The 15,856-nt window shown below is 29.7% G+C and overlaps 2 protein-coding genes across 42 annotated transcripts in view; one reads left to right on the forward strand and one right to left on the reverse strand.

Annotated features, from left to right (window-relative positions):
* LOC108484732 (caffeoylshikimate esterase-like) overlaps positions 1-15,856 on the forward strand; it is a 99,944-nt gene that overhangs the window by 43,252 nt on the left and 40,836 nt on the right. For 2 of the 40 annotated variants that reach the window (XM_053029620.1, XM_053029646.1), the window contains exon 1: positions 603-607. The exons of 32 other annotated variants lie outside the window; for them this stretch is intronic. The gene's annotated coding sequence lies outside the window, so the exon portion shown is untranslated. Of the gene's footprint in view, positions 1-602; positions 608-8,057; positions 8,063-10,837; positions 10,842-10,869; positions 10,875-15,856 lie in introns of those variants that run through there. 6 more of the 40 variants (XM_053029635.1, XM_053029661.1, XM_053029629.1 and 3 more) reach the window with 4 other exon arrangements.
* LOC108484689 (3-ketoacyl-CoA synthase 19) lies at positions 8,743-10,318 on the reverse strand. Of its 2 annotated transcripts, XM_053029616.1 has the most exons (2): positions 9,099-10,318; positions 8,822-9,021 (listed from the first exon to the last, which is right to left on the reverse strand). In XM_053029616.1, the coding sequence occupies exons 1-2, from the start codon at positions 10,220-10,222 to the stop codon at positions 9,015-9,017; spliced, it is 1,131 nt and encodes a 376-aa protein (XP_052885576.1). In that variant the 5' UTR covers positions 10,223-10,318; the 3' UTR covers positions 8,822-9,014. The 2 variants fall into 2 exon arrangements, with proteins under 2 accessions (XP_017644059.1, XP_052885576.1); XM_017788570.2 differs by having other exon boundaries at positions 8,743-10,318.

Here is a 15,856-nt window from a genome sequence, read left to right on the forward strand (position 1 = left end):
TATTGGACAGAGCTTAGTGAAAGGAAGATACATGGGATTGATTTGATCCGGGAAACAGAAGAAAAAGTAAAGGTTATTCGAGATAGTCTAAAAGCAGCTTCCGATCGTCAAAAATCATATGCCGACCTTAAACGAAAAGTGATTGAATTTCAAGTCTGTGACAAGGTATTTCTAAAAGTGTCTCCTTGGAAGAAAGTCCTCCGATTTGGTCGAAAGGGTAAACTGAGTCCAAGATTTATCGGGCCATATGAAATCATAGAAAGAATTGGACCGGTCGCTTATCGATTGGCATAATCACCGGAACTTGATAGAATCCATAATGTTTTTCATGTATCTATGTTACGATGATATCGATCAGATCCTTCACATGTTATTTCTCCGACAGAAGTAGAGATTCAACCGAAGATGACTTAAAGTGAAGAACCGGTCAAGATATTGACATGGGAGACAAAAGAGCTTAGAAATAAAAAGATAAATTTGGTGAAAGTATTGTGGCAAAAGCACGGGATTGAGGAAGCGACATGGGAACCGGAGGAGGCAATGAGGAAACAATACCCAAACCTCTTTACTTGTAAGATTTTCGAGGACGAAAATCCTTAAAGGGGGGAGAGTTGTAATGGCCTAAGTTCAAAATTATCGGAACAGTGGTTTCGTAACCACAAATCTGATTTAAAGAGAAATTTATTTCAATATTTTTTCTTGAAAATTGATATGATAGGAAAATCGTATGAAAATATTGATAGAAATATTTTACCAATTTAGTGATTAGATAGAAAAAGAAATTATTGAAGAAATTGGGTAAAAACAAGGTATCGAGACCTCTATCTCGTAAAACCGAGTCAAAAATAATTTTATAAATATTTATGAAATGTTATTAATGTGGTATTAAAATTTCGTTAGGAAATTTTAATGTTTGGGTAGTCAATTAAATGAAAAGAACTAAATTGTAATAGGTGTAAAAGTTGCTAGAATGATTAAATAGCTTAAAAGTCTAATGAGAAAGGATTTAAAAGGCAATTAGACCCAAAATTTATTTGGGCTGGACTGCAAGGGTATGAAATCAGCAGAAAAATTGATAAATTAAGGGTAAAATTGAAATATTGCAAAATTAACTAAATAAAACTAGGACTAAATAGGAAATATCTAGATTTCTCTTCATTTCTCTTCAATTCCAGCAGCTAAAAATGCCATAGGAGGTTTCTCTAAGCTGGTATTTCATAATTTTTGCACCAAGTGAGTTAATCATTGCCTTTTTCTTGTAATTTTTGTGTTTCTAAGACTTTTACAACTAGGTCCTACTATTAAATTCATTAGTTTTTGATTTCATGGATGAAATTGAAAGTCACCATGGTTGAGTGCTGTAAGTTTATGGTGAAATAGAATGAAATTAAAGCTTTAATTTGTTTATGAGATGATTTTATTAGGTAATTTCAATAGAAATTGATTTTTAGGACCTAATTATGAAAATGCTTGGAATTAAAGTCTATTGCTGAAATTCTAATTCCTAAAGGTTGTAAACTATTTTAAGGTGATAGAATAAAATGTTAATTGAGAAAAATCAGCTCAATTAAGAGGCTAATTGAGTAGGGACGAAATTATCATTTATTAAAAGCTTAGGGGAAAAATGGTAATAAACAGTTTGCACAAAAACAGTTTGGACAGCAGCAGTAGACTAACTTTGAAAAATCACCATAAATTGTAGAAGTCGAATTAGAAGATGAAAAAAATATGGCATTAAAGCTTATTGAGTCTAGTTTCTCATAGAATAAATAGTGTAAGCAATGGATTTGCAAATTTTGCGATATAATAAATTTTTTGAGACAAGGTCAGAATGAATTTGGGTTCCCCTGTTCTGACTTTGAAAAATCATAAAAAATTGAAGAAAAACAATTATGGGCTTAAATTTATATTTATAGAATACTTAATGAGTCTATTTTTAATAGAAATAAACGAGAATATTATTTGAATTCTGTATGAAGAGATAATTAATTTTTAGTGGAGAAGGGCCAGAACTATCGACAGCAGAACAGGGGTGACTTTAAAGAATAAACTGTACTTATTGGATAAACCAAAAATTATGAAACTTTTATGGTAAAAATATATACGAGTCTAGTTTTAGGGAAAATTAACGGATCTTAATTTGGAGTTCCGTAGATCAAGTTATAAATAATTTAGTGACTATGACTCAAGTAGACAGCTTTGAGTGAACTATAAATAATAGTTGAATTATAGAGAATGTTGCATATGAACATGAAATGTATTAAATTGATAATTAAATTTATTTATTTAGATCCGGAAGATTCAAATACGAAGCTAGATCGAGGAAAGGAAAAAGTTCGGGATTAGTAGATTTTTATTGTTTACAAACAAGTATCAAGGTAAGTTTGTGTAATTTGAATTATATTCTTAAATGCTTGAAATGCATATTTTTGATATGAATATGATTTGAATGTTCATTATATGGAAATTTATGAAACATTGATATATTTGATAAAATGGGAAGAAATCCGTTTGAATGAAAGGAAAATTCGATGGACCTCGAAAAGGAATTGACGGTAAAAGGATCTAGCCGGACGAGTGATCCTATCCTAATATAGCCCTCCGAAGAATATGTGTAAAATGGATTTAGCCGGACGGGTAATCCGAATTAGGGTCCAATTTAGCCTGGATTGGTAATTGGATCCAAGCTCATTAGAGTAATTGTCGTTAGGGATTTAGCTTTGACCGTAATCCCGACAATCTTGAATGAGTTTATATTGAGGATTTAGCTCGATGGTAATCCCGCCGCAAGGTTTAGGTTCATGGAGTGTGCTCTCTAAAATGGATATGTGCGCACATGAATATAAATTGACGGACCCGGAATTGTACAATAAATGTGTACCTCTGAAAATCCATCGAAATTCCGATAAATTCAACGGGTAAATATGGAAAAATAGCAAGGAAATGAAACTCATGGTATTGACGAGCTCATCAATCATGATATATATATTATTACATGGAAATTATTGTACTAACTTGAATGTTAAGTTTGTGCATGTTAGGGTAATAATGCATTGAATGGATATATGAATGTTTATTATATTGTATTGAAAATATTAGGTAAGTATAATTCTTGTTACATGAGCTTACTAAGTACAAAGTGCTTACCCCGTTTCCTTTTTCCCTGTTTTGTAGTGTTAAGAGCTCGGAGGTCGGATTTGGTCGGAGACACATCACACTGTCAACCTCAGGATTTTGGTATATAAAGAAACTTTATTTTGGAAATCAATGGCATGTATAAGCTAATAAAGTAAATGATTCTATGAAATGAATGTAAAGTTAGCCATTGGTATGGTTAACAAACCTGGTTTTGGGTATGTGGTGACGTTATTTTATAAATATGCATGAATTTATCTTGAAAATATGTTAAATTGGACTGATTGATGTTGATTGTTTTTGGTTTAAAATTTCAGGGAAGGTTAGATATCTATAAAGGGGTTATATTGAGTTAAAAAAAAATTAATTCGTAAACTCCGGTAATACTTCGTACCCTATTTCGGAAAATGAATACGGGTAGGGGTATTACATTTATTGGTATCAGAGCTACGGTTTAGCCGGTTCTAGGACCGATGTAGCAAATACGGGAAGTTGGGAGTCATGCTCCGGCTTCAGTACAAAGAGAAGAAACTAGCAGTAGAAGGCCTGAGACAGAGGGTCAAAGGGAGGAGGCAAAAACAGTCTTTTTTCAAATGATGAATGAATGGTTTAATCAATACTTAAGAACTAACCCTGTAGTGCAGCAAGTTCAAGTTCCCCCTCTTGCTTCTTCACCGGTTCCCGAGATCCCACAGGGTGCAGGTACTGAATCTGTCAGAAAAGGAAAAGCTTCAGTAGATAAAATTCAAAAATATGGGGCTGAAGAATTTGAGCGAGAGTTGATGATGATGATTCGAGCGGGTGAATTCGTTAGAAAACACTACTCGGGTTCTGGAAGAATTATCTTGTACACCAGAAGAATGTCTGAAATGTGCCGTCTCACTGCTAAAAGACACAGCTTACCATTGGTGGAATACTAAAGCTTCAGTTGTTCCTAAAGAAGAAATTAGATGGGAATTCTTTCAGACCGAGTTCAGAAAAAAAATATATCAGCCAGAGGTTTTTCGATCAGAAAAGAAAAGAATTTCTTGAGTTGAAACAGGTATGATCGAGATCGAATATGAAAGAGAATTTGTTCGATTGAGTAAATATGCTCGAGAATGGGTACAGTCAGAAGCTGAAATGTGCAAACGATTCGAAGAAGGGTTAAATGAAGACATTAAGCTACTGATCGGAATTCTTGAAATTCGAGAGTTTGCTACATTGGTAGAGAGAGCTTATAAAGCAGAAGAATTGAGCAAAGAAAAGAAACAGGCTGAAAGGGAAGCTCGAATTTTTAGTAAAAGACCGATGGGAAAATCTCAGTTTTCTGCTTCAAAGAAATTGAAGAAGTATCAAGATCGTTCTACCTCAGCCACTGCGTATTCGGGCAGAGAGCGAGGTTCTCAACGCACTAATCCAAGACCTTCTACTCCATCAGTGACCAGTGTTGGTAGTGTTGGCACTCCTAAGCCGAGATGCCAGTACTGTAATAAAGCTCATTTTGGTGAATGTCGATTAAAGAGCGGGCTTGTTACCGATGTGGTTCTTTTGACCATTTCCTCGAGATTGTCCGAAAGAGGTGAAAAGAAGTGAACAGATATCGGGCCGAGTAATCCGGTTTGAGAGGTAGACCACCTCGACAATCTGGTAATGTCGATGGTAGCCGAGGAGCTACGAAGATATTGCAGGTGTCCAAGCACGAGCACTTGCTAGGACATATGCCATTCGTGCCAGAGAAGATGCCTCAGCACCTGATATTATTACTGGTACATTTTCTTTACTTGATACTGATATTACTGCATTAATTGATCCTAGTTCTACGCATTCATATATATGTGTTAAACTTGCAATTGTTAAAAATTCACCTGTTGAACCTACTGAATTTGTGGTTAAAGTCTCGAACCCCCTAGGCCAGTCTGTGTTGGTGGATAAAATTTGTAAAAATTGTCCACTGATGGTAAGAGGTTATTGTTTCCCGGGCTAATTTGATGTTACTGCCATTTGATGAATTTGACGTGATATTGGGCATGGATTGGTTAACCCAGCATGATACGGTAGTAAATTGTAGACAAAAATATATTGTGCTAAAATGTCAGAATGGTGAGTTGCTCCGGATTAAATTTGATTAGACAGAGGGGTTATCTGATGTGATTTCAGTAATGGCAGCACAAAGGTATATCAAAAAAATGTATGATGCTTACTTGGCTTATGTACTCAACACCAAGGTATCTGAGTCAAAGATACAGGCAGTTCCAGTGGTATGTGAATTTTTCGATGTGTTTCCAGAGGAATTACCAGGATTGCCACCAGAAAGAGAAGTGGAATTTTCTATAGACTTGATTCCGGGAACTACTCCAATTTCTATAGCTCCGTACCGGATGGCTCCTACAGAATTAAAGGAGTTAAAGACACAGTTGCAAGAACTTGTTGATAAGGGTTTTGTCTGACCGAGTCATTCACCTTGGGGTGCTCTGGTTTTGTTTGTGAAAAAGAAAGACGGGTCTTTGAGATTGTATATCGATTACCGGCAGCTTAATAAAGTAACCATAAAGAATAAGTACCTGTTACCCCGGATTGATGATTTATTTGATCAGCTGAGAGGTGCTATTATGTTTTCAAAGATTGATCTTCGAACAGGTTATTATCAGCTACGGGTAAAGGAGTCAAATGTGCCAAAAACAGCCTTTAGAACCATGTACGAGCATTATGAGTTTCTAGTTATGCCGTTTTAGGAATGATTTATGGTTAAAAAATTATTTTTTATGGTTTTAGAAATGACAAATTGAACTAAAATTGAAAAAAAAATTAATTTCAAGGTATTTTTTATATAGTAAATGTTAACTCTGTTATTATTTAGGCTTATTTGATTCTTTCTAATAGTATAAGGATTTGAGGTTGTCATGGGTCGGAATGGGTTTATGTCGGACCCATGCAAGGTATCTAGACCAATTTTCTAAGCTCGGGCCCGACCTAACCCAAAAAATGGGCTTACTTTTTGTCCAAGCCCGACACAATTTAAAAAAGGTAAAACCAGGCCCGACCTAGCCCATTCATATTTGGTTTTTTTATATTAGTTTTTATTTACTTTAAAAAATACCCTAAATACACTAAAAATACGTTAAAATATATTAAAATAAAAGTTTTCTAACACATTAAAAATACATTAAAAAGTATTCATATTAAAAAACACTATATTAATATAATAAATATTTTATTATATTAAAAACACAAATAAATATAATAAATATTTTATTGTATTAAATATAATTTTTAAATTTTATATTTTGAATTGGGTTATTTAGTTAGGTAAGGTTTTTTTAGGTTTTGGATAATGAATTTAATTATTATTGAGTTAGTAATTTAATATAAATATAAATATACATAATTATTTAACATATATAATTAATATAATATTTTTATAACATAATATATTTGGGTCGGCTGGACTCAAGCCGAAAAATATTGCCCAAGACTTAGTCAATATAAAAAATGGGCATTAAATTTTACTCAAATTTATTTTTCGAGCTTTATATTTTTTACTAAATCCTCTCATTTTACAAATAAACCTTTATACCTAAACGAATAGCCCTATTTGTTAACAAATCTAACAATAACTAATTTGATAAGTCGCCTCAGATACTTTAACCCAAATTTAAAGCAATGGAGACAGGTAATTGGGGTAGTTGGTTCATTTTAATGTGGAGGCTTTATTGTGGATCTGAGGAAGTTATGATATCTCTTCGGTCATAAATGAAATCTGGTCTCCTTATGTAGTACACGTAGGTTTATTCGTTTGTCCAACCGCGTTTCAACATTTTATTTTTCCGAATTTTTTAGTTTAAATTTAGGTGCAGACTTTAAAAATTATTATTCTCTCTCAATTTTTAATATATATTAAGCAAATTATTCTCTTTTAAAAATAAAATAATTTAGTAAATTATTCTCTTTTAAAAATAAAATAATTTAGTGTTTGTTAATTTCGAAAGTGGGAAGTAATAATTTCACCTTTTTGGTCAATTTATTTTATTTTTAATTATTTTAATAATAAATTTAATATTCAATCTCTCGATCTTTAAATTTTATTAATTTGATTAAGATTCTAAAAAAATAAAAATAATTTTTATTTAATTATTTAGAATTAAGATTAAATTGATAGAATATATAAATATTAAGAGTTAAATTTGTTAATACACCAATTAAAAATAAGTAAATTGATGAAAAACTTTCAAAATTGGTAAATACTAAATTTCTCCGCTCTTTTGAAAAATGACAATTTACTAATTATCAAAATTGAGTGGAGCCGAAGAAATTTAAAAAAAAGCAATTATTAATTTTAGTCCTCCAATTTTTTTAAATTTTATTTCTATCCCTACCTAAATATTGACTTCAAATTAATTGTACGGATAAACGCAGTTTTGAATGAGTGGGTTTATTATCATCTTTATGCCTACTTTTAACTTTCCCTATCAAGTGGCCAATGTGAATAAAGATTTTCTTGTCTCATTAAATTATAACTATTTAATGCTTCTTCTTCTTCTTCTTCCATTTTTTCTCTTCTTTTCATATTGATGCTTTCTGAGCTTAAACGTGATTGGGAAAAAAATAGAAAAAAATTTCAGAGAGAATGTTTTGTAATCGGTCACATTAGGGTACCGAGTAAATACATATATCTATTTAATTTTAAAAAGGTTTTTGGAAACAAAATAATCTTACGGTTTTTTGGGAGGATTCATTAGATTTTGCTAATATACAGTTTTTGTGGTGTTGGGCGACATATATTAAGTTGAGGCCTAACAGGTCTAGTGGAGCTACGAGCAATCAACGTATAGGAATTGTAGGTGGAGTCTACCATCTGCTGATTCTTTTAAATTAAATGTTAATGGTGCTCACAATCCATCTTCAGGTCTTGCAGGCAAGAGATGATTATGATAGGTGACCATGGGGGATTGGAAGAAATATTGAAAAATGTAGTGTTGAAAAAGCTTAACTTTGAGTTGTTTATGATGGCCTTCATCTAGCATTGGATTTCAAATGGAAAGAGGTTATCTTGAGACTGATTGTATTTAGGCTATTAAAGATATTCATGGTAGCTTTAAAGGACAAGTGAATTGAGATTTAATTTTACGAATCTAAGAACAGTGTAGATGTGAATGGCGAGTGGTCATTAAGTAGATTTTAAGATAAACGAATTTTGCTCTCCACATTCTGGTGAGTTTAATGAAAGAGTTTCCACTTGAACCCGAGTTTTTCATGTTACCCCTTCTAAAGTTGCTGCTCAGATTCAATTAGATAATCAATCCTTGTTGTCTATTTCTAACTATGTTTCTATTTGTTTGTAATTAATTATCTATTATTACTATAAAAATAATAGTTCAAATTATAGACCAAATGTTTTCAGACCCCTTTTTCAGCAATTCTCCCTAAAACCCTAAAATAATCCCATCTTCTAGAAGTAGTTCTCCTTAAATAAATAATTGCAAATATTATACAAACATGACATAAATATACAAATATTTCAAAATCTATATAATAAAATTTATTAATCTCTATCATAAGTTTTATAAAAAAATAATAGTAATGCAATAAAGAGAAAAAAAAAACAAAAAAGTTCATAAATAAGCATAATAATCATAAACAAAATAATTCAATTCAATTTTAAAATATTTTTAATGATAAAACCTATAGTAAAACTATTGAAAAATAATTCGACTCAATTTTTGATTTTGTCTATTTTTTTGTTCAGTTCGGGTTGGAGTTCGAGTTCATTGACCCAACTGTACTTCTCCAAGAACGACGTATTGGCAGTAGATTTCACAGGATATCGACTGATACAATCTTTCCACACGTTAACATCATCCATGGCGTCCTTCATGACTTCCCATACACAATTATTACATTTAAAACCTGCTCCAAGACTGATCATCAATATCCTATCACCTTTCTTAAGCCTCTTCTTAGCTTCCATGTAACTTAAAACATACCATATTCCGGCCGCGGACGTGTTCCCGAACCGATGAAGTGCCATCCGAGTCGGTTCCAGGTCGTATTCGTTTAGCCCTAGACTTCGTCCCATTGCATCAATCACTGCCCTTCCACCAGGATGAATACAGAAATGTTGAAACCCGGATTCCATATTCAAGCTTGGAGTTTTGCCCTTGTTGTTATTCATTTTCGAGTGTAAGAACGAAACCGTCGCGTACCGAACAAGTTCGCCTAACGGTAGCGTCTTCGGGAGTAAGACTCGGAAATTCATTGTTACGGCTTTCGCAGCGGCTTGTGGCAGGCTTTTCGAAAGTGAAAAACCGCAGTAGCCTTGGGAATCTTCGACCCTGGTGCAACTTTGATAAGCTTCGTCGCTTGCTCCACCATGGAAACGAACAGAAAGCTTTAATTTCATCAAAGATTTATGTTTCATCGAGCTTTTATTCGTCAACAACAACGAACACCCTCCCAATCTGAACAAAATATTGGGAAGCATCATCGATCTTTCGTTGCCGCGATACCAATTCGGAATCAAAGATTCCGAGCTAACAATCACTGCAAAGGAGTTCGTATACGTTTTGAACAAATGATGTACGAGGTCGACCGCAATAACACTAGCACTGCACCCCATTCCCGAGAGATTAAACACTTTAACATCATCCCTCATCTTGTATCGGTTAATAACCCGAGCCGGCAACGACGGAACCGAAGTAATCATCGAGATAGTGATCACGAGGATATCGATTTCCGAAGGGGAAACTCCGTTGTTATCAAAGAGTTTATCGAGGGTTCCGAAGACGATATCGTCGACCTCCGAAAGCGAACCAGAAAGATTCGGGGTTTCTTCAGTGCCATCAATGACGTTTCTTGGGCCGTAAGTTTCTTCACCGATGCCAGCATTAACCATTGTCCGAAGCAAGAACTTGTATTGGTCTGAACCCAGGTTTTTGTTCCTCAAAATGAGTTTCCCACAAGTTTCGGTATCGAGTTTCAGGTCATCTGGAGCTTTGTAGCACTCGTACCCTAAAAGATAGCAGTTTTGGTTCCTCTTTTGTAAATATGACTTGTAAATGAAGAAAATGAAGCAAAGAAATAATAACGATATTGCCATGAAAAGATCCATTGATTAAGAGAGAAAAAAGAGAGAACTTTTAAGCTTTTCTGGAATCTTTTTTTAGGGACGTTCATGTATGAGACTGCATCTATTTATGCTTAAAAGTTCTCCATCTCTTTTTGGTATAATTCTTTTTTAAAAATTGAATTTCAACCATTTTAATTTTTAAATGTTCAGATAATTATAAATTTTAATTATTTAATAAATTATACTATTTAATGTAACGCTAGAATTTAATGTGGAAAATAAATAAATTTAAATTATAAAACTATTATCAATATTATAAAAATTTGGTCTTGATAGAGATAAAACAGTGATATTGGATCGATTTTTGAATGAATTGCTTAGAATTAATAAAAAATTAAAATTTAAATAAAAGTTAGAAAAAGTTAATGTTTATAAAATTCTAATTAATTAATTTATTATTATACTAACTATCATATCAATAAAATTAATTGAATTAAAAATAAGTCATTCGATGAATCTAATCAAGAATTTAAAAGATTGCATAAAAGGGTTTGAAAATATGGTCACCAACTTGTAACGTGGGAATAGTATTGAGCATTTAGTATGTCTTAGACTTTTAGTAGGGTAGAAGATGGTGGTTGAGTTGAGAGTAGCACAGGGGAATAAACAACTGGAAAATGGGTGTTTGGGGGGGAAGACAAAAAAAAAAAAAAGAAATTGTAAAATTTTCGATAAAGCAGATTTACGGGTCGGGTTATTGATGGGTTTCGATTCTTACAATTAGATATTGAGTTTTTTTCCCTTAAAATTTTTATGATTCAAATTGATTAATTAATAACAATATTTACTTTTATAAATTATATACAAATATTATTATTTTTGTTGCCCAATGTATCTACTGAAACGAGTTTAATGATTAACCCTTCACGTTCGATAGGCTCATTAAAGAGATAGACGTTAACCACGAGTTTTAAAACTACTTTATACTCAAAATAAGGATCAAACCCTCAACTACTAATTAAAGTAAAAAACTTTTACCACCTCACCTAACTCCTAAAATTATATATCATTAATATAATATATTTTATTTTTTAATGGTAAAATAGAGTAAAATGCGCTTGAGAAATTATTTAATACTTATACCTTATTTCAGTCCAACAAATTAATCAAATGCACTACTACTTTACATAAAATATTGACGTCACTTGATAGATTAATAACAAATTATTAGTATATAAAAATAAAAATAAATTTTAAACTTTTTTTTACGAAAATTTAATGATGCTTCCATATAAAAGTTAGAATTTAGCTTCACTAACAAAGTAAGTGTAATTTCGATGACGATTGGGTTATGCACGTAGCTATAATCAGAGGGGAATTTAGGGTGGTTAGAATTCAATCCCTAAAATAGAAAATTATTAGGTAAAATTATATTTTGGTTTTTTAAAATTATAAAATTTGATTTAATTTTTAAAATTATAAAGATACAGACTATAAAAAATTAAAATTTCATTCGTCCCCTAAAAAAATTGTTCTGGCTTTGCCCCTGGCTACAAAGATGAATATCATATGAACCTCATGTGATAGTTAGTTATATTTGTTATTTGAGCTTTAACTTATTATTATAATTCACCAAAAAAGAGAGGATGAATATCATATCCTTATCATAATTTTTGAATAATATTGATACATATATATATATGAAAATATAAGGATTATTCATATTTTGAATTTGATCACGTATATCAATAAAATATGAAGATAGTCTAAATTATACCCAAAATTATTAAATCATTAGTAAAGTTATATTTAGATTATTTAATTTCAAAAGTTACAAATTATTCGAAAGTTACAAGTTGATCATTAGTATGTTAAGTTCCTAATGGATGTTAATTGTAAAAATAGATAAATTTATAATTTGATCACTCATCTATCAATAAATATACAAATTGATGACTTTTAAAATAATTTAATAATTTTCATTGGAAGAATCAAATATTAAGTTATTTATATACTCTCAACCAAATTAATATCTTATGTTTCTCTTTATTTTAATTTTTTCCTTTTAAAAAACAAAAATGACATTAAATTTTGATTCTTGAAAAACGAAAAGTCGTATTGATAAGATTACCCATATTTTTTCTATTTAATATTTTTCTTATTTAAGAAAAAAAACTTGTTTATTATATATATATATATATTATTTTAATTAAAAAATAAATTTGTGTTAAGAGGATTTTATGTTGAATACCTCAAACTGGCTTAAAATTTCTTATTTTACACTTGAATTTTATTTTTGAAATATTATATTGCATCATATATAAATCAAACATAAATATTTTAAAATAAATTAAAACTGAAAATAATACGGACACATGCATGCAGACAAATTATATGTTCAACCAATAGCTGCAATTTAATAAATTCAGCTAGTGCTTTTATAGGATGCCGACCTGTTTTTTTTTCCCCTTTAAAAAAAAAAAAAACAAAATCGGCTATTTAAGTAGAAAGGTAGACTTACAGTAGCTGTTCAACCAATAGCGATAAGAAAAAAGAAAATTATATAATATTACATAATAAATGAAATAATAAAATATAGCGGAATCACTATTAAAATTAAAACTTATACGGATTATTAAATCTGTCTTATTTGATATAATGTTTAGTTTGTTCCTAATTTATATATAAAAAATAATATATTTTGACATATTTAAATTTACGTTCTCTTATATTAATAATAATATTTATATTAATTAAGTTAAAATTAAAATTAACATTTTATATAAATTTTGATAACATTTTGTAAAATAGCTGTCCAGCATTGCCGGGTCGTATTTTGGCACATTTAATTCAATGCTCATGGTTTTAGCCAGTTGTTTTTGAATGGTTGGTTTTTCTTTTATTTGTTTCATTTAGAAAATTTTATTGCTTTTGGTTTGATATAAATAAGGAAGCATTTATTGTTAGCTTGCTATATTGGTATGGGTTAAGTTGTTAAGGTTAAGGGTTTAGGTATTAAATTTTTATAATTTTAAAGTTGTTTATAATGGGCGAAACTACGGCTTGCAGAATGTGGGTCCTTCAAATAAAAATTTTTCATTTAAATTTTTAAAATTAATAAAAATAAAATTTATATTTTAATCTTATTAAAATTGATAAAATTTAATTTAATTTTTAAAAATTATAAAGATATAAGCTATTAAAATTGTGAAATTATATTTTTATTATCGTAAAAATTAAAATTTAATTTCGGTCTCCCTAAAAAAATTTCTAACTTCAACCCTGTTAATATATAATATTTTTCAATAGAGTACATAGTTTTATTTGAATTATTATTATATTTAGTTTTTTATATTAATTTACTTTAAACTTGACATGTTGATTTATATGAAAGGAATGTGAAATATAAGAATTGGATTATTAAGATATTAACCATAAAAAAAGTTGTAGATGTGTAAAACTAGATATACATGATTCACACGTGAATGTCATTTTTACATGAGTGTAAGTAAATCTCTCTCATTTTTCATATCATGTATTAGGATTCTGTTTTGCGTGTTTCATTGTGTTATGATCCTGAATGACGAGAACTTTAATCATTCCTCTAAATAAGTCTTGGTTATTATGATCATATTTAAATGACACTAGTATCCCTATCACAGATATGTCGAAACTACGTACTTAGAACACAAAGGTTTGTTTGAATATAACACATGATAAATAATGTAATGAATGGTTTGAAACTAATTAATAATAACATATGAAATATATACGATATTAAAATAAAAAGATTAAATTGTAAGTAAAATAAAATTTAAACACATAAATACATCATATTAAGAACTAAATGAATTAGAATTGTTAATCATGGTGTTGTCATCAATCTTGAATTAATGTCGAGTTAACTTGTGACACCAACTTAATCAATGACATTATTAATATACCAAGAAATTTTATTACACGTGTATAAGTGCGGAAATCATGCATTTAGGATTCAAATTTGTGATTTAAAAATACATAAATAATGAAATGTATGATTTGGAACTATTTAATAATAACACATTAAATATCTACGATAATAAAATAGAAAAATTAGATTAAATTGATCACATAAATACATCAAATTAAGCATACTAAATGAGTACAATTGTTTATCACGGTGTTGACATCAATCTTGAGTTGGTGTCACAAGAAACTTAATCAATAACATTATTAATACATACAACTGATGTAGATAACAAATTGTACACATTAAAAATGTATAAATTAATATCAAAATAAAGTTTTAGTCAAGTGGTAAAGTTGATGTTTTACTAATCTAATTAACTTGTGTTTAAATCCTATTACATATATATTTTATTCATTTTTTAAAATAAAAATTTAAACATCCTTAAATAATATAATTTATTTTAATAATTTTTAAATTAAATTAATACTTGATTGTCTTGTAACATAATGTCACGAGATTTTATTAAGAATATAAATTATATAACTCTTGAAAGTATAATAATTAGAATTTCATAAATTTTGACATATTGATGTAGGTCGCGCATATCAAGGCCTGAGTACGTCTTATGTCTCCCTTAACGTAGCCCTACAAATGACACCTTATATTGCTGATTTTATATAATCGCCTAAAATTATTCATACTCTTTTTCTATTTTTTAAATAAGAGAATAATACGTTTCAATGCACTTAAATCTATATTCTCTCTTACATTAATAACAATACCGATATCAATCAAGTTAAGACTCAATGCACAGCTTATATTACTCTATATTCGAATATGTTATAAATAATAACTTTCAATTAAATAAAAAATAATTAAAAGTTAAATGAATGGTTAAACGTTGTCATTAATCACTGTACTTTGTAAAATTACAATTTAATTCCTGTACTTTTATTTGGTATTTTTAATCCTTATACTTTTCAAATTCAAAATTTCAGTCCTCACCAAACAATAATTTTAAATTAGTTAAGTAAAGTTTTGTTGTTTTAAAATCTAATGCATCAAATATATTATCATATGTGTAATACCATGTCAAGTTATTATTTTCACATATTGCTCACTAAAAATTAATGATTGTTATTTTCATCAAGACTGTAATTTTAAAATTTAAAAAATCTTAAGGCTTACAATGATCCTATTGGAGAAAATGAACTAAATTTATATCTATATGCATAGTATAAGACTGGTAATTGAATTTAACCAAACAAATCTAACTGCTATTATTAGGCGCAAGTGTAAATTTTTAAAATTTGTAAAGTCCAATGGTTAAAAGTGACCAATTTGAAAGATGTATAGATTAAAATTGATCAAATAAAAGTAAAAAAACTAAATTTATAACTTTCACAAAGTACAAAGGAAAATAGCAACATTTAACCTTAAATAAATCTATATTCAATGCACAACTCATATCCTACCCATCAAGATACGGATAACAGAGCCACCAATCGATACCCTAACGAGTCATTAACCAATGAATGGTCTATCCATCGGTTCACGAAATCCAGGCAAAAACAGATATTTCGTTAATTCGGCCCATTTAGATCCACCTAATTTCATATTTAATAGTTAAAAATTATTTTATTTAAATTTAATTAAAAATTATAATATATGCTAGAAGTACCTCACGCGTATTACAAAATAACATATAAAAATAATGAATCATATAG

This window comes from Gossypium arboreum, chromosome 6 (assembly GCF_025698485.1).
Source record: "Gossypium arboreum isolate Shixiya-1 chromosome 6, ASM2569848v2, whole genome shotgun sequence".
In the NCBI taxonomy this organism is placed as follows: Eukaryota; Viridiplantae; Streptophyta; class Magnoliopsida; order Malvales; family Malvaceae; genus Gossypium; species Gossypium arboreum.

Excerpts from the sequence above, each read along its gene's own strand:
- LOC108484689 (XM_017788570.2), bottom strand. The coding sequence starts at position 10,222 with ATGGATCTTTTCATGGCAATATCGTTATTATTTCTTTGCTTCATTTTC.